Source organism: Oreochromis aureus, linkage group 13 (genome assembly GCF_013358895.1).
Source record: "Oreochromis aureus strain Israel breed Guangdong linkage group 13, ZZ_aureus, whole genome shotgun sequence".
Lineage (NCBI taxonomy): Eukaryota > Metazoa > Chordata > Actinopteri > Cichliformes > Cichlidae > Oreochromis > Oreochromis aureus.
Window position 1 is genome coordinate 13,099,802 of NC_052954.1, and position 18,260 is coordinate 13,118,061.

General features: G+C 42.9%; 1 protein-coding gene across 12 annotated transcripts in view; it reads left to right on the forward strand.

Annotated features, from left to right (window-relative positions):
• tacc2 (transforming, acidic coiled-coil containing protein 2) overlaps positions 1 to 18,260 on the forward strand; it is a 47,234-nt gene that overhangs the window by 15,001 nt on the left and 13,973 nt on the right. For 8 of the 12 annotated variants that reach the window (XM_031732053.2, XM_031732058.2, XM_039621582.1 and 5 more), the window contains 3 exons: positions 3,545 to 3,829; positions 15,297 to 15,403; positions 16,395 to 17,802. In XM_031732053.2, the coding sequence (XP_031587913.1) occupies positions 3,545 to 3,829; positions 15,297 to 15,403; positions 16,395 to 17,802 (1,800 nt within the window). Of the gene's footprint in view, positions 1 to 72; positions 1,323 to 3,544; positions 3,830 to 15,296; positions 15,404 to 16,394; positions 17,803 to 18,260 lie in introns of those variants that run through there. The other 4 variants (XM_039621584.1, XR_005615306.1, XM_039621590.1 and 1 more) reach the window with 4 other exon arrangements.

Below are 18,260 nucleotides of genomic sequence, written 5' to 3' on the forward strand. Positions count from 1 at the left end.
TTGATGCCCACAGTTTCCAGTGGAAACGCATTTCACCACTTTAAGTAAAACAGCCAACTAATGTTTCCTTAGAAACTCCAACAGACTCGCTCTTCTTCACACCGCATTCGGGGTCTGGATTCAAGAAAAGACGTCCATTTAACCCCCAGCTGAACTGAAGTCAGAGGAATTTTTTTGTGGTTTAGTGATTTCCCAACTGGAGATCATTTATAATTCAAACAAAGGAGATTTTGTCATAACATTTCCTTTGTACTGATCTATCAGATGCATTTCATTGGAACGAACATGTGTGTAAAATAGGGAGCTTTGGGGGACATGTGCTTCACAGGTCAGCCGTGCATGCCGCACATTTAAAACTGATTTCCGTGTGCTTGGAAAATAACCTTGGTGGATTTGTTTGGCTTTTAGACACTTCAAGGGTGTCTGGGTGTCTACAGAGGCTTAACAGTGCCTATGAACTAATAAGAATCTCAGACATATTCTGGTTTATGTGTAGTTGTTGAAATTTCCAAGTTAAATAAGCGCTGTAAAGCAGTGTATCAGTCAGTGTTAATGTAAGCATTTCAGCAGCACAAGCTGGACTAATTCCTTTAGTGAAAAGCCCGATTTCTCACTAGAATTAGGTAAAAGCACAATGCTTTTCTATTTACCTCTCCGTGTGATCCATCCCTTTTGCCGTATCTTAATTAACTCAAATTCCCTTATTTGTCGCTGTCTCCGGCCACATGCCGAGGAGCCATCCCACATGCCAGATTAGCACTTGCTGCCTGTCAGTCTCAACACTTGTCCCATCACTGCTGTTGGATCCACACAGCATTGTTCAGAGCAGGAAAAAGGAAGAATGTTATTTCCCTGAGGTTTCATCAAAAGATACAGTTACTGTTGCGTACATGTGCCACAGAAACAAACGTGACGGCATATGATATATGATATGATACGCGGGTGTGTGTGTGTGTGTGTCTGTGTGTACATTGTGTTTTTTTTTCTCCGCCCCTGAAGGCTGTCCGAGCTGTCAGTCCTACTCAGTCTGTGCGGCTTTGTGAACTGAAGCTTGTAGTGGGAGGAATTTGGGCAGGCACTCAGCCCCACTGAAGTCATTTGCACAGACCAGACAGAGTGGAACAAAAGCCAGGGTTCAGAGAAACACTCGAGCATGTGCTGCGGTGCGAGTTTGTTTGACAGAGTTAGTCCGAGAGTCAAAGAGAGAGGAGAGGAGGACTGGGACGTGCAGTCATCGGCTCCGCTGTTTTGGAGTTCAGGTCATTTCCATCGCTTACTGTAATTACTGTAACCTCTGAAGTCGTGTGATGGCTGAAATCTGGGTGAGTTGACAAACAGTAGCTCTGGTAGTTGTATGTGTGCATGTGTGTGCGTGTTTGCGTATGTCCTTCCAGGTGGATGCAGCAGATGGTCTGTAGGTAACTAGTTCTAATTATGCTCTGCCTCTGCTGACCTCACCAGATGGGTGGAGGGGAGGGAAGAGCAGAGAGAGACGAAGGGAAGAGAAGGCTTTTCCAGAACTAAGTTGTGAAATGAAAGGTGCACCTCCTCCCATGTTAAAAGAAAAAACTCTAACAGGTTAGAACACGTTATGCTTCCTTGGAAATCTCCTCAGTAATGGTAAAGATCAACACTAACAATCAAAGTTTTCCATAAATCCAGTCTGAATCATAGCTGTGTGACTTAATAAATGTTTTTTGGGTCTTCCAGGAAACATTGAGGGCTCGTGACTGCATTACATAAAAGTATCATATAAATTTTTTTCTAAAAAGCAGCACAGCTAGTTTTTTTCTGTTGAGGAACGCAGGAAAACAGCTGTGACTCTTTAGCCCAGAATGTGGGATATTTCTCAAAACAGAGGTAGGATGTCCTATAACCCACATTGTACTGTAAATAGATGTGTTGCCATGGTAATAGTAGGTTCATTTGCCTGTGCCGGCACAAGTGGAGTAAAAAAAACCCACTTTCATGCCTGCCTAATAATACTTTAAGCTCAGCATTGGCTAATGATTATAAAACGCGCATTTGTGTGTTCTTGAACAGTCATCCTTATAAACACTCATTAAACACACTCTCTGGACTTTGTGTCTTGTTATTTCTTGTTGGTTGCTTTCAACTTGTGTGCGTGTGTTTGGCTTGAATGCTGTATTGGCAAAGTTATGAGTATGGGCGTTAGAGAATCGGTGCTTTTTTCTGAGAATTGTCATATCTGTGCTCTCTTTGAACTGCCCGTGAGGTGCCTTTGAGTAATGCGCACAGCTGAATTACTTACAGTAAACTCTGTATTGAGCAGACTCCAGGTGTTAATGCCAACAGTAGAACTAAGCTGTTTGATGTCTGGCTGTAAATGAGCACATGTGCTCCATCTAATTTGTTCGTCCCACTCTGGAAGGAGAAGCCTCTGTTTCTTCATGCACGTTGGATCTGGAAGCAGAACTCGGCTGGAAATCTCCAGCTGTTAACCTGAGCGAGTCAGCTGATATTAGCATCACTTAGAAGGCAGCGAGTCAGAAAATACAAAATGTTTTTGTCTTCATGCCCGCCAGGACCGCTTTTGTCCATCTTCAGAGGCAGCAGTAAGCATTATGACACTTCTATGCTTCTATTTTCAGACTGCATGTGCCAAGTTGGCCGCAGATGCTGGCACATGTATAGCTTTGGCCTTCTGGTGTAAGTTTCTAATTGTGGTAAAAAAGGGGAATGGGACCAAATTAAAAACAGAAAAAAATCTGATTTGACCTCAGAGAACATTAAAAATCATGTATGCAGTGGCCTTGCATCAATTAGAAAATTCCCTGCTTTATAGTGGAATGATAATAACCACATTGTTAAATGTAACCTGTAACTTGCTGCGCCCTTAAGAAAAGCACACACCCTCATTAAATGTTATTAAGTTCAGGCTTTGCTGCGGAGAGAGGGCGAATAACCGAGCTCTGTTTCAGTCTGACACGAGCTGGCAGGGGCATTTAAAAAGTGCAGCTCAGCAGATGGTTGAGCGTAAGCACACGATACATGTGCTTTACTTTATGGAGGCATTGTGAAGCTCTATTTTCCAGAAGCGACTACTGGGATATTTTTAGCTCTAAACAGGAGGCATGCCCCAAGTGGGGAACAGCTGCAAGGGCGTCCATCGCCTTGCCTGTCAGATTAGAAGAGCCTACCACTCCTGATAAGCAGGGCCTGGATCAGCGCCAAATCCACTCCACCAGGTGGCCGATGATGACAGAGCCGCACTCCCTCAAACGGGCTCCGCAGGGCAAGTAGGGCAAGCATGGACTATCGTGTAAGGGGAGCGATGAGAGAGGTGACAAAACGTTCTTAGGATGGTTGGAGCGAGTCTTCTGTTTTTCAAGTCGCTGCTAGGTTTAAGTGATGGCACAGAACAGAGCGATCCTCCTTACATTTACTCTGCTCTGTGGTGAGTTTACTTCATGGGCCATTTGGATGGGAATTTGGAGAAAAACTGAGTGGGAACTCCAAATTTCCAAACTTGGCTTTCTTGTTTTGGTCTGTTTGTTGATGTTTTGTGTTCCCTCCCATGCAGGCCCTCCCTCGGTGACAAAGTAGAGAGCGGTCACCTGGCCCCCGCCTCTCCTCAACCACTACCCTCCGATCACCACCTCCTTCCTACTCACTTCCGAGACACCGCAGAGTTCCCTACCCCCGTCCCCACACTTCCAGAGGGTCACACACTTGAAGCCCTACCAACCCCGCCTGCGTCCCCCTGTCCTCCTCCTCCTCACCCAGCCCCTGCCTCCCCTCCTGCATCTTCTGCTAACCGCTGTGAGGATGTTTACCCCGCTTCTGCACCCTGCCATATCCCTTTAAGGTATGAACATGTGGCTGCTCCTGAACCTCTTCATCTTTTTGGCACTCGCCTTTTGATGTGGTAAAAATGGTGATGTGACTGTGTGTTCTCATTCAGTCCTTGATGTAGGTTTGCTGGCACTTGTCTCTTTAGCGTGCTTCACAAAAAGTAGTCTTCTCCTTATCCTGTTAACCGTCATTAGGTTCAGGTCAAATTACAGCATTAAACTGACATCTGGCACACTTGATTAACAAGTCTTGATTCTTAAAGGTACTAAACAGAAAACTAGTCAAAATCAATCATCTGTGCTGTTTAAATATTCAAATCTAAAGGACTATTTTAGCATTGTGGTTAATATTCTTATTTAGTTTCTAGCTGACTGTATAGAGACATCTGTACAAGTAAACAGCAGGCAGGTGGTTTTGTTACTTTAGCATAAAGACGTGAGATGGGGGAAAGAAGCTACCTGTCCAAATATAAAAATCTGTCTTCCTATATCTTTGTGTGCTTGAATATGTCTTTGGTGGTTGCACACTTTTTGTCCAATGAGAAGTAGACGCACATCAAAAAAGACACTTTTATACTTGTTACTTGTGCAAACCAAGAAAAAAAAAGATAAAATGTATTGTTTTTTCTTGTGATTGGGGAGAACTGGGTTATATTTTGTGTCTCTGGGTTAAGTTAAGCTAACTAGCTACAAGTTCCTGCTTCATATTTACTATCAAGGTGGCATCAGTCATATCTAATTGTCAGCAAGAAAGCATTAGGTGTGTTTGCTTAAATATTGAATTATTCCTATATAAAAAATTGTGAAATATATTTCCTGACAGTGCTGACCATATATAGATAAATGATACACAGCATTGTTGACATTCTCTATATATAGAACCACAGCTATGTGAACACCCAGTCTCATTACACCACTGACAAAATTACAGTATACCATTGCTATGCATGTCCACCACATGGGCTCAAAAAAATGAGATTTGCTAATGTGAACTTAGTGGTCATGGAAAGCCAAGTGCATACTGTATAATTGTGGCTTGTTAATGGTGAAAATAGCAGAAACACCAGGACAAAATGTATATATTGATACTTAAACATACTGCAGTTTTTACTATTGCAGTACAGTCTGACCAAGTAGTCACTTAATGTGTTATAGCATATATCTTGAGCTTTAACTGGCTGTTTCAACTTAAGAAACATTATTTTTCTCACTGAATTACTTGACACTGTGATTATTATTTTATTGTTTCAAGTATAGTTTATTGATTTAAACATTCCCCTGCAGCCCATTTTGGCCTTTGCAACTGTATCATAGACTTTATTTTATTAGAAGGAATGACTCAGCCACTTTCCCTGTTGCAGTGTCATTTACCACCAGCAGAGGGTTTGCAGAGTCCAGTCTTCATGTTGTGCTGCCAGACTGTGTCTGCACTCTGCCGTCTGGATGCTGCAGTAACCTGGAGCACACATGAATACACCTCAGCTCTCCTGTGCCGGATTGTGCACATATGCTCAATTAGAGCAAATGACCAAACCTGTTTTCTGCACATTTGGTTGTGGCAGATGTAAACTGTGTGACTGTTCAGCTTTGTGAGCATACCCCCTCACTAAGAGTTGATTTTGAGAATGCAAGGCGAGCATATTGATGCTACATTATTTATATCTGAGAGGCCTGTTAGATAGAACTGGAGAGGAGTGGAGCACCAGTGCGGTAACACTGACTGAATATTTTGATTGGATGCTAGAATTTCTCATTTATCTGCACACACAGCAACAGTGCCAGTGCGGCTGTATGTATAAATTTAATCTGTAGATTGGGTTTTAGAGTCATGTGTAGTGCAAAAAAACCTCTTAAACACAGATTATTATAGTATTAGAGTGCATGTGCCACACCCTCTGTGCTCCTAGACATTAATTTGACTTATACACTGGGCAGTATTAAAACTATCCTGGAATTAAAATAGGCCTTTGTTGCTATGAGTTAATGAAAATTTCAATCCTTCAAAAAAACCGAAACTTATATTATGTCCCTTTTTTATAAATGACTCATTGATTTTCATGAGTAATAATTATATAAATTTGAGATGAATGCAACAGAGCCATCCTTTTTTTTGACTAAATAAATATTCTGAATAATTAATCTGTTAAAGACTCCCACACGTTTTAGAGACATGCTTTTTTGTGTGAAGTAAGTTCCTGACAGCTGACGGGATTCTGGCAAAAGCCCTCAAAAAATAAGCTCCTCCCATGCCATTACATTAATTGGGAATCACGCCATCTCTTTCATGTATTTCACAATATGGACAAAGCAAGATTATAGTATTTAAACAGCTCGTGCTCTTCTTTGAAATGTGTTTGTGGCAAATGTGTTCTCGCCTCTATTTTACGTGACCAGATGACTGTAATCAGGATACTAGACTGATGGCTATCTCAGCCCCAATTTAACAGCCTCTTTTTCATTTAGAGGTGCTCCACTTACTCGCCTGCTCTTGTCTTTTACTTAAACAAAAAGAAATCCCACTGAATCTCAAGGTGTGGTGGAGGAGTGTACTGTAAGTGCCGACTCGAGGAGTCAGTCCCACAAGTGATTAATGGGAGGAATGCAGGTTTTTCTTGGCATATAAGAATTAAAGCTTCAGACTCCTCTGCTCAGTCAGCAGCTCTAAGGCAGGAGGATCAGAGGAGCATGTCGTCATCTAAAGTCAAGATTCCTGTAAGATGTATCCTAGAACTTCTTGATTTAATGGAACGAAAGCATAGCTATTCCAGTCTCCCTGTACTTAGGAGTTATACTACAAACATGAACAAATGTGGAGTTAGTGTCCCATTTCCAATTATTGCTATAGCTTTGTCACCAGTAACACATTTGTCGGTGACCCCTCGTGCCCCGCGGATGGGAACATTGTGACACTGGAAGTGAACACTCCAATCAGGAGGTGAACTCTCAGTACAGGTTTGTATTGATTTGCAGTGACCCTTCCCTCAAAGGGCAAAAAGTGGGCCATGGAAGCAAAAAGCCCCCTACTGCTGACAGAGCCATGGATCGTTCTACAGCTCATCACCCGCTGAGGGGTATCTATAATTTCCCGAATACATTTTTGTGGTCACTTATGAAGTTTTCCTCAGGGTTGTTGGAATTATCTTGTGTCCTTGATTATTTTTTGGTGCCACATTATTTGGTATATAATTGGTTTTGTTTGTTTTTTAACTTTGAGACTTTACTTGCTCTTAAGGTGGACCCGCTTGAAGTTCCTTTCATAATGAAGCTTTCTACATCATAAAATTCTAGTTATGCTTTAAATGATTATTTTCCAACATCTCCTGCATTCTGCTATTCATATTTAATGCAGACAAAGCTGTATGTTGTGGATTTTTAATACACCTAAAGTCCATTTCAAAAGGCCTTCAAACAGGGCTTTTCTGCCACCAGCTATTAAACGATAAAAGTCTGTTATAACTAATGAAAACAGAAATTATTAATCACCAATCAGGCCATATGTGTGTGTGTATACTGTATATATGGATTGTGATGACCCTGATTCTTGTTGAGTGGCGTTATGAATTTTTCAGATAAATCTGCCAGAGCCATATCTTCCAGTGCCTGAGTCTGCTGAATTTTTTATTTCTTCATTTTTTTCAGCGTGCAGTCGAAGCTCAAGTTTAAGGCCAGGCCCTTAAAGCTGCGACAAAAGGTGGATGTTTATGTCAGACATTCAATATAACAGGAACATGTACTCCACAAACAGCACTGCCCTAGATACTACAGCCTGTATACGGAATCATCTAGAACTTGTGTTGCTGAAGTCTCAAAAACAGTAGAAAATGAATAGAAATAACATCTTCTTTTGTTTTTTACCTAATTTCTCTGCACAGAGATTAGAGTTTCTATTTTCCAGATGTGCTAGGCTCTCTCCTCTGCTTTTGGTTTTACCTTGCTTCTGTCTTTGTGTAAAGCCTCTCCACTCCTCAGACGAATCACCACATATTATTCTAAGTGCAATAAAAGACCCAGTGAAGGTTCCACATAATGCAAAATGGGGAGACTTGTCTATACATGCTCCCACCCAGCACACCCAGTCTCCACCCACTTTCGTGTTGCCCCCCTTCCAAAGCAGCCAATCTTGGGGGAACACTGGGCAATCAATATTTTTTAGAAGGGGTCTGTGTTGTGAGTTGTGGGTTTTGAGTTTGCTTGTCCCCTCGGGTCGTGGAATATCGATTGTCATGCCCATCGGAGTCTCGGATCACATCAATATTCTTTGTGAAAATCAGGGTTAATGGACTCCCATGTTTACATGGAAACACTTCCCCCTTTCAAATGCTGTGTTAGGTTTTGGGGGCAGAATTGGAGATTCCCCATTTCATTGTGTTTTTTTGTCCTCCCTGGCAAAGATAGGATACCTGATACCTCAATACAGCAACTCACTGTGACTACCAGTCCCTCGGGCTCATGTTATTGTAGTGAATCCTCAATTCCTCACTTTCCCATGAGTCTACAGTGGATTTATTCTTCTCATATTTCCAGTGCCTCTCTTTCCTATTGCTCATTGACAGTCAGTAGGAAATGTATTGTTCCTACTCTTATTTCCAGAGCACTGAACATTCTTTGTATGTCACACAGAAATGCATTAAAAAATTTTTTTTCTTTGTTTTTATAATTTGTGGTTTTTTTCATAGAGGCACTGTTGGACTGTCTTCAAGGGAAGACTCTATAGTGGAGCTGAAGTTGAATAACACACATTCACACTCACGCATAGTTTCTCAGAGTCTATTGTTTACCCCGTGCATCACTCTGGTTGGCTAAGCCGAGTGCTGGAAGCTTCCATTGTGTGAAAAGGAGGCACAAAAATGACATTTTCACTATGCAGCTCATTGCACGAGTCAGAGGGACCCTGGCAGGAGAGAGGCAAATTTGCAAGGTGCTGGTAATGCGGGAGTGAGGGATGAAGGGGACAAACAGAGTGAAGGGGAAAGCGTCTCTTAATCAGACTGGATTTGGGGGGAGAAACTGCTATTGTTTGGCTCCCCCGTAGTTGCAGTAGCAGATGAAAAAAAAGAAAGAAAAGCTGCTTGTCTTTTTAAAGGCACAGGAGGCTGGTGTCAGGGGAGAGAGTGAAGGAAAGAGGGGGGAGGAGGCAGCGAGAGCAGCAACACCGCTCAGCGATATCAGCAACCAAAGAGACAAGAGGCACCTCTGAGAGACTTGCATGAAAACGGGATTACACTTACATCCTTTTTGTTTTGGTTCATTCCCTCTTTTACATCCTGCTCTTGGATATTTTGTTCCCTCCTGTAGCTTTATTTAACGCCAGATGTGAAGCAGGAATATTCCCCGTCTGTAGAGGTGTAGAGGATCGGGGATGATGTGCATAAAGTGAGGAGCCCTTAATCATCCCATGTTTTGCTCCTGATGCGAGAAGCTCGCTCATCCTCTGCACTGCAGCACTGTACACTCAGCCAGCCTCCGATACAGGCTGCCTGCCTGCCTGCTCTGCAAGGATCACCGTCAAAAGGGGGAAGGAGTTTTGGGGATAGCAGGTGGATGTGGAGGGTGGCCGGAGAACAGGAAGAGGCAGGGGGGGGCAGGGGTGCTGAGCTAGTTGAGGATGGGAGCCAACGAGTCCATGGAGCAAGGACAGAGTCCCTGTCCCTCTCAAGAACACATGTGAGTGAACTTAACTTTAACTCTTGCATCGCTGCTCAGTGTGGTGTCTGAAGATGGTCAGAGGTGTGATCAAACCCATTAACAAGGAGAACATCATAGATCCATTGAGAACTGAGGCGTACTGACATGTGGTGTGTTTTTTTTTTTTTTTATGAATTCATGGCTTTGCCTTAGTCTTCCATGCCACACAAATGCTCAGTGTGCCGTCACTTGTGACTATATGTGAATACAGGGCTGATTGTTGGTTATGTCACTGATACGGCTGAGAGATGAAGGCTGAAGACAATCCCTGTGGGTCACTTTTTTGTTTCCCTCCTCTGTTGTTGTTGTTTTTGAAACCTTCCCACTTCAGCCTATTAGCTCTTCCCTATGCATTCTGCCCACAAAACCTTTCCAGCCTGTAACGCTCCAGTGTAGCCAGCTGAGGATGCCAGTATTGTTGTTGTTATTTGCTATTGTGATGTCAACAAGGATGAGGAAATCGGAGCACGTGTGCATGCAAATGCACATCGTTTTGCCTGCGACTACAGTACGGATGAAACGTGGCTCAGCGGAGCCAGAATACAGTGCAGCAAGTACTGCTGGGAAGCTGGTGGGGTGATGTTTCGTTCTCTGGGAAGGAGGACGCGTCTGACGCGCTGGGAGTGGGACATGGTGACTGTGTTGAAATAGAACACGCTGCATGTGTGTGTGGCTGTGTGTGTGGGGTGGGAGGGAGTTACCACGGGAATATCAGTGGATGAGAAAGAGGGAGTTAGAGGGAGCGAGACGGAGCAAGAGTGCTCCACTTTGCTTTGTTTTATTTATAACTCAAACACACTACTGCGCCCGGGGGAACAACAGAGGAGAGAGATCAGGGAAATGGACTGAACGCTGGTGTTTGTGTGCCGTGTGTGATGTAGAAATTAAAGATTGATGGCATAATAAAGTCATTTTTCATCTTAAAGTCCTGCAAAGTCTAGGCCTCGGAGGACTGGATACTTTTATATTAATATTCACAACTTGCTGCTGTGAGCTTTTATCACAGGCTAGCTGTAATAAAAGTCAGCAGCTATTTTTCTTAAAGGTGTGCAGAGCCGTCCTAACCATTAATAGTACGACTTCTACTTTACTCCATCAGTTGTGGAACACTGTTTAAGGCACTAATAGGAAGCTTTCACACATCAAAACATTATATGTTACTAATCGGAGTGTAAGAAAAATGACCAAATTACTGACTTTTAGTTCTTTTCAGTCTCATTTTATTTTAAAATGTAAAACAAGAGTCCAAGCTCTTTAATCATTAGTTATTATTAATCTCTGGTTCTCATGTCCTATCTTTCTCCCTTCATCCTAAACTGGTTATACCAGATCCTGAGCCTGGTTCTGCTGGAGGTTTCTTCCTATTAAAAGGGAGTTTTTTCTTTCCATTGTCGCCAAGTACTTGCTCATCCGTCTGATTTTGGGGGTTTTCTGTCTATTACTGTAGTGTCTTTACGTTACAGTATAAATCATCTAGAGGTGACAGTTGTTGTGATTTGCTGCTGTATAAATAAATTTAATTTAACTGAATGACGACTGGGGCATTGTCTCTCGCCTACCTTTACTTTCCAAGGTAGGAGAACGAACCGAGCATCTGATCTCATAATCCAAATGGAGAGAGATGTTGCAGCCCCCTACTTGCCGATCGCCTGCTTTGCTGGCGTCAGCCTGGCCTGTTGCCTTTTAATGTGCCATCTGCTTACAGTCATTGGTCAGATTAGGCTAAGTGTGGTATTACTCATAAAGATTATCTTAGGCTGACATTCTATCTTAATGGCTTCCTTGTTCTGAGACTTTGGACAAATGACCCCAGATTACAGGTGATCGCTGATCAGAGTTGACGTCAGCCTGGATGGAGATGAGAGACGAAAACTTCAAACCATCTGCTGTTTGAGAGATTATTTTGATAGTGCAGGTTCTGTAATCAATTGCAGATGTCATAGTTGTTTGTGTTTTTTTTCCACTGTAAAGCCTCTGCAGGATGCTCCCTGTTAATCCCATCCTAGAAACTGTGCACGTGCTTTTGTAAAATGAAAATAGGTTGTAGCGTACAGTGGCTATGATGCAATATTTCATATTCAGACTCATTCATCAGTAGGATAAATGTGTCGGAGCTCCCTCTGTTGGCCTCTGTAGTTAAACTATCTAGGACAGGCATAGTGTGCCTCTATATTTCATTATGATGCCATATTTTCTTCTTCCTTCCCTGTTCCTAGTATAGATCAAAACAGAGCGTTACCTTAGAATAGACACTTTGTAAAAGTTGTGCCTTTTTAATTATCCATTTTTTTTTGCTGATAATTAGTTTGTCACTCATAATTGCTATGAAGCAACAGATTAAGATAAAGATTATTGCTACTGCCATTTTACGCTGTTCCCTTTTTGTTGGAGGGGGAAGTAGGTTCTTTGTTGGCCAAAATGCTAAAAGCAAATCACAAATCTGCCCGATGCTGAAACCCGTGCAGAGCTGAGAGTGGAAAAAAAAACAAAACGCTGGATCAGGAGCAGAAAACAAAGATGTAATGAATTGTAGAGGTTTAGCTTTGGGGGTGTATGACAGTCAAGATTTGATGGAGGGAGTGTGCAGCAGCTAATCCTTTAAGGCTAATCAAACAGCAGCTTGGAGACCAGCAGCCTGCCTCTAGTCCTCCCTCCCTTCTTCTTTTCCCCCCCATCTCATTCCATGTCTCCTTATTTCTCTCTTTAGTGACGATGCCAGATTTACTGTTTCTGCAAAAAACGAATGATTGCTCATCTCAATTGACAATTTAAAATTTCTTCTTTCGAGCCGGATTCTGTTTTTGTGTCGGTTTTAGCCCTGCTCCCCCTTTCTCCCAGTGGCTCTCCCTCCAGCGCTCTGAAAGCTGTTTAGACAAACTGCGTTGGATTCGGTTGGAAGCAGCGACACAGCTGGCTGTCTGAAAAGCAGCATCTTCCTGCCTCACGCTGCAGAGTTTCTGTCTCCAGGCAGTCATCTCAGCCTGCGAGAGGCTGCTATTAACTGCTGCTCTCTTTGTCTCCGCTCGTCCCCATAGCCCAACTGCTCTCCCACACGCTGCTCGTCTTCTTTCTACATTTCATCAGCTGCTATGTAGCACAGGAGCTGCTGCTGATGTGGTTGCATTAACACAGTGGGCATTCCCCAGTGATTATTATTCAGCTTATTAATTTCCATGATATCCACATTTAATTACATCATTTCTATCGGTGCCTGATCAAATAGATGCCAATGGAATAAATTAGAATAATGTTGGCCAATAAGGACATTTACTGGATGAAATAATAGAGCAAAATAAATAGAAAGTGATCATGTTTTTCTTAATGAGCTTTGAACAAAAGGATGCTGATGCAACAGCTGCTTACCTCTGTGTAGATCTACAGTGTGCATTTATAGCATTTCACGTATCATTTAATATACTTCACTCAGTCAGCTGTGGGGGCCTTTTTAGGTTGTGTGTGTATTTTCAACAGTGTGGATCCAGACAGCTTTTCTTCTTCCGTATTCGTGGAACATATGGCGCGAGCAACCTCTAGTTACCATAGCAACACTGTGTTTGCAGTTGCATGAAAAATGCTATCCACAAGGACATAAACAGAGCTCTGAAATGAGCCCTAATTACTTTGCTATTGCCTTTTTGCTTTATTTGCATACATCTGCAAAGAAGAAGCTTTTTAGTGTTGATTTTTTTTAAAATTTAAAAACATTTACTAGGCGGCTAAATGTCTTTTTTATAGATGAATTAACTGAGTGGCTTTATTTTGTACAGTAAACCTAGATCGGTGGTCTGTATGCTTATTTGTTCTTTGCATATTACTACCTGTAAGTGGGTCCTTGTCCTTGAAGCTGTCTGTGTCATTGCCTGCCTGACCACCTGAATGTACAAAGCGGTTACTAGTGACTGATCCAGATGGATTTGTAGGCATACCCGTCTTATCCTGCTGGGACACACTAGGCCCTCACAGAGATTACAGCTCTGTCTCACATCTAGACCATGTGCTGTCTCATCTGGCATCACAGCACCTTTGCAGAGTTAAGATAAAAAACAAGTATTAATTATGCCCCCCTAATATTTGATACGCTGTTGGTGTATTAACATTCATTTTTTAGATGCATGCGATACTGTTAGTTTAAATTTTTTACATCTCTGCTGTTGCTGTAATGTAATGCTAGATTACTGCTAGCTTGCTAGGTTTCTATTATTGACCACATTGAAGGCTTAAGTGGTGTCCCATGTGCCCTTCTCATTCATGGTACACATATTTATTTGAGCCATTGAAAGCTTTGGAATTTGCCTGGGGGGGAAATCGCTGCATGTCTTTGCTTGAAGAAAAGCAAAATTTGTTGAATTCAGGCAGGAATGGACAGTATGAATAGAAAAAGATTAAAGGGTGCTGTAACATATATTACATGCCAGTTGGAGTGGTGTTATTGTAGTACAGTATAATATATAATCCAAGACAATGAGCTTTAACACAAGGGCTTTGGCTGGTGTGTTTTAGACTTGTGCAGTGTGGATATAGCAAAGTATTTCAGGAAAAAAGGAGGAAGGGGTAGAGGGATGGAGGAGTGAGAGAGAGAGAGAGAGAGCGAGAGAGAATATAGTGTACTGCTGGAGGTGGGCTTCTGCAGACGGTCTCATTTAGATTGGGAGACAGCATTTCCTACTGAACAGGAGTGGAGACAAACTGATATGGCTACAGATGACAAAGAAGAGCAGGTGAAAGGACTGTAGATTAGACACAAAGAGATCCGGATACTAGACGACAGAGAGAAAGAGAGAAGGCAGAGGGAAGGCTGCATCCAGGATCCTATCTGTGGGCTCCTACCTGTGTGTCAGGCAGTAGCTCTGTGGTGCGGAGAGGTGCAGCCCACCAGCAACCATGGCAGTGAGTGCGTGGCAGGCTCTGTCTCCACTGCAGTGGGCTCGATGGGGCTGGGACACTCTGCTGGGTGGGGCAGGAGACGGGAACAGCCCAGACGCTGATCCGGCTCTGGGGCTCCTTCGCCGTCTCTCCTGGGGCTCACGTCATGACAGCATGATCAGGGCTGCCGGGGAACCGGTCAGACAGAGGTGAGACAGGATGGGGGACCGGAGTCATATACCGTCAGATAATCCATTGATCAGCATAGCATTAAGATGGGTAGCCAAGCTATGTTTCCAGCTTCGCTGCCACTTGTGTACTTGAGCGTGTTCTGCTGAGAATGATAAGATATAAAGACTTTATTTGCATGCAGAAAGCTTTAATTTCTCATTGTTTTAATTCAGGGGTTTCTGTGTTTCCTGTGTTTTTCCTGTATTTTTTAGCTCTCATATCTCATCAAGGCTCTTGAGGCTTTCTGGTATATTTGAGTCTTAGTGTGTGCTATGTAAGGTAATGCTTTGTCTCAGGCGTGTCGTTATCTGTCACCTCACTGCAGATTCAGCATTCTCATTGGAGCACCTAGAAATGAAAACATAAACACATCATAGCCTGGAGCTTTTTTATTTATTTTAAACCATCACACATGCCAGGAAATACTCTTATTGCTGTTCCCACATGATGTACTGCAAGCTCGTAATAAAATGTGTAGCCTCTGATTAAAAATACCTCCAACATACAGTGACATAAAGAATAACATTAGAGCTGCACGACTGGAAAATAATTCTGTCCTTCGTGATGATATTATCTTTCACCTTTTTCTTGAGATGGATGGATATTTATGTTAATGAGCCTGATGCGGGTCGTTATAGTCCAGCGGGTATCGGCCTGCTTCACAGCACCTTTCACTTAATGTTTCCTCATCTTTTATCGTAGGAGCTCAGACTCTGATGGCGCTTTTGAGACCCCTGAATCTACAACTCCAGTGAAGGCTGTTTCTCCAGCTGAGCCTCAGATAAAGCAAACAACATCTGATGAGAAAGGTACAGCAGGACAATTATTTCATGATCTTTGCTTAGTTTTATACCGATTTAAGCTGTTTCACTGTTGAAAAAAGTGTTGTTACTGGATGGATTGTTACACCACCTAGTGGAATGAAGTTGTAATTTAAAACTGGCTTATTTGTTTTTGCTGTGACAGCCTACAGCGCTCAGAGCTACAGCTCTGGGGACACTTTTATGTGTTTTTTTTCATGCTTTTCTGTCCAGTTGAGACATTCATTGAATTATTTATGACACGTCCATCTCTAGAGTTTAAAGTGTCACACGCAGACACTCACAGAGCAGTTAAATTCTACCGTAATCTACAGTACTGTGCAAAACCTTTGAGCCACCCCTCATTTCTTTATATTTTTCAGAAAAGTGGGAAATAGGTGCGACAGTTTACTTAAATATGTGCAAATACAGATGGGAATAAATAAAGTTTTTACAATTCTATTGAGCTTAGTCAGCATTTGGTGTGACCATCTTTATTTTTCAACACAGCCTGAACTCTCTTAGCAAAGCTTTTGTGCTGAAAAATGAAGCTGTTGCCGTTCAGATGCTTACCAGATGGTACTGTATGGTGGATCAAAATCTGACCATATTTTTCTGTATTCATAAATCCCATCAATTTTGACAAGATTATCAAGAGAGGCTAAAATGCCTCCCCAAACAATGATAGGGTCTTCACTGTAGACACTCATTTTAGACACTTAAATGAATGTAGACAGTCTGTGCACTTAAATTTGTTTCTTTTTTGGTGTCTGACACACAATACTGAGATTTCCAAAGTTTTTGGCTAATAATTTTTTGGCAATCACCTTGCAAAAATATGATTTCATGCATGTTTAACTGCATCTTTGGTATTTTTCACTGATTTGAAAAAAAAAACAAGCAAGAAAAAAAAACATGTTGTGTTTGACTTAATGGTTGGATTAGTTAGACTCTTGAAATCTTTGTCTTATGTTCCACATCTTTCAATCTCCTTTTGCAGTAGAAGACACCTCAGTCACTGATCCTACATCTGACTTCACTGCAGCTGAACTACCATGCCATTCTGCGTCAAATGCTTTTGATGAAAACAAGCCCATCGCTGCCAGCGGTACATATAACATTGAAGTTTTTGCTGCAGAATCAACGACTCACACTCTAACCCGTTCTCTGAGCCTCCAGGGAGGAGAACTAGATAGTTCTGCTCCGTTGGACGGATCAGCTTCAGGAGGTTTCCGTCCACATTCCGAGTCTTTCAGTGTAGGCACTGAGAGTGCCCCAGGGACACTCCGCAGGCCCAAGAAAGTTCGTCCTGGGTCTGTAAAGAAAAAGCCTCTTCTCAGACAGAACTCTAACCCAGAGAGCCCAAGGCCAGACTCATCCAGCAGCACCCCAGAAATTAAGAAGAAGGCGAAACCTCGAACGGCCAGCCCTCTCCAGGCTCAGGAGGAAACAGAGGGAGGCTCTGCAACACCGAGTCCTGGAGGAACGCTGCGAAAAGCCAGAAAGACCCGTGTTGAGACTCCTCCTCCCCTGCCAGAGGAGACCAATCATACCACCCAAGAGGAGAGCCTTATTGTCCCTGCCTTACCTTTATGCCAGGAGGAGATACCCCTCCCTGATAGTCAAGCAGACAAAGAAGAATCTCCCATCCCTCCCAGTGGCTCCTACAAATGGGATCCAGACAACTTTGAGAACATCAACCCCTTTAAGACCGGAGGTAGTAAAATTGCCAATTCCCCTGTTTTGGGTCGTAAGGAACCTGTGTGTGCCCCCATTTCCACCCCTCTAGAGAGTCCCCCCATCCCATCTGAGGAACCACATCACCCCAGTCCACCCGCTCCTATTAGAGAGCCAGTCACGAATCCTGAGGAGCAGCCCATTATACCCAAGCGTCAGTCACTAAGACTGGAGTTTGACTACTCCGAGGAGAGTGGTGAGGCATCGCATCAGGCCTCTCCTCCACCTAAGAAGCTAGGCAAGAAGCCAGGTGCCAAGATGCCTCTGAGGAAACCAAAGCTGGGGCTGAAAAAGGCGCCTCCAGCACAGACAGAGCAGCTGGACAACATTCCCCCGGCAACTCACAACAGCAACGAGGATGAAATCCCGGCAACTAAAGCATCTTACACGTTTGAACTCGACAAGTACGAAGATCCAAACTTGAATCCATTTACTTCAAGGAAAAGTATCACCAACTCGCCCAAACTATCCAGGCCGCCTTATAACTTTGATGACTCCATAGACCCTTTCAAAACCTCCAACAAGTTGGCCAATTCCCCTCCTAAGACTTCTGCCTCATTTGAACTGTCATCCAATGACAATGATAATGAAAATGACAATGACAACCTCGGGGAATTAGAGGACCAGAACCAGAACAAACCTGCCAAGAAGAAGAAAACTCCCATCAAATCGTAAGTTCACTCTGTATTACCAGAGGATTGTCTATTCACAGAAAAGTCTGCATCAGTCTGTGAGGATTTTAGGTTAGTCTGTGTTTGTATGTGGTTCTCTAGCCAGTTTTGCCAGTGTCCTCTGTCTGTCTGTCTGTCTGTCTGTCTGTCACCTGTGTCTGTGTATTCTCATATGTCACAGGAAGTCCAGGGGTGTGTCTTCTCTATGTTGTTTTTTGTAAGTACAGGGACAACACAGCCATCCACCCTTTTTGCCCTCTAATTCAATCTGGCCCTCTTTGAACCAGCATGTTGCCCTGTTGTCCCTATTAACAGAAACATCAAAATCATTTCAATGCAATCGCTATTAAATCACTGAAACTTGTTTGAAACCTACCCATTTTAACTGGAGTATCCATGCCAGTTTAAATCACCCATAATCCCTCCTGTAGAAGATCCAGTTAGTAAATTAATGCTAT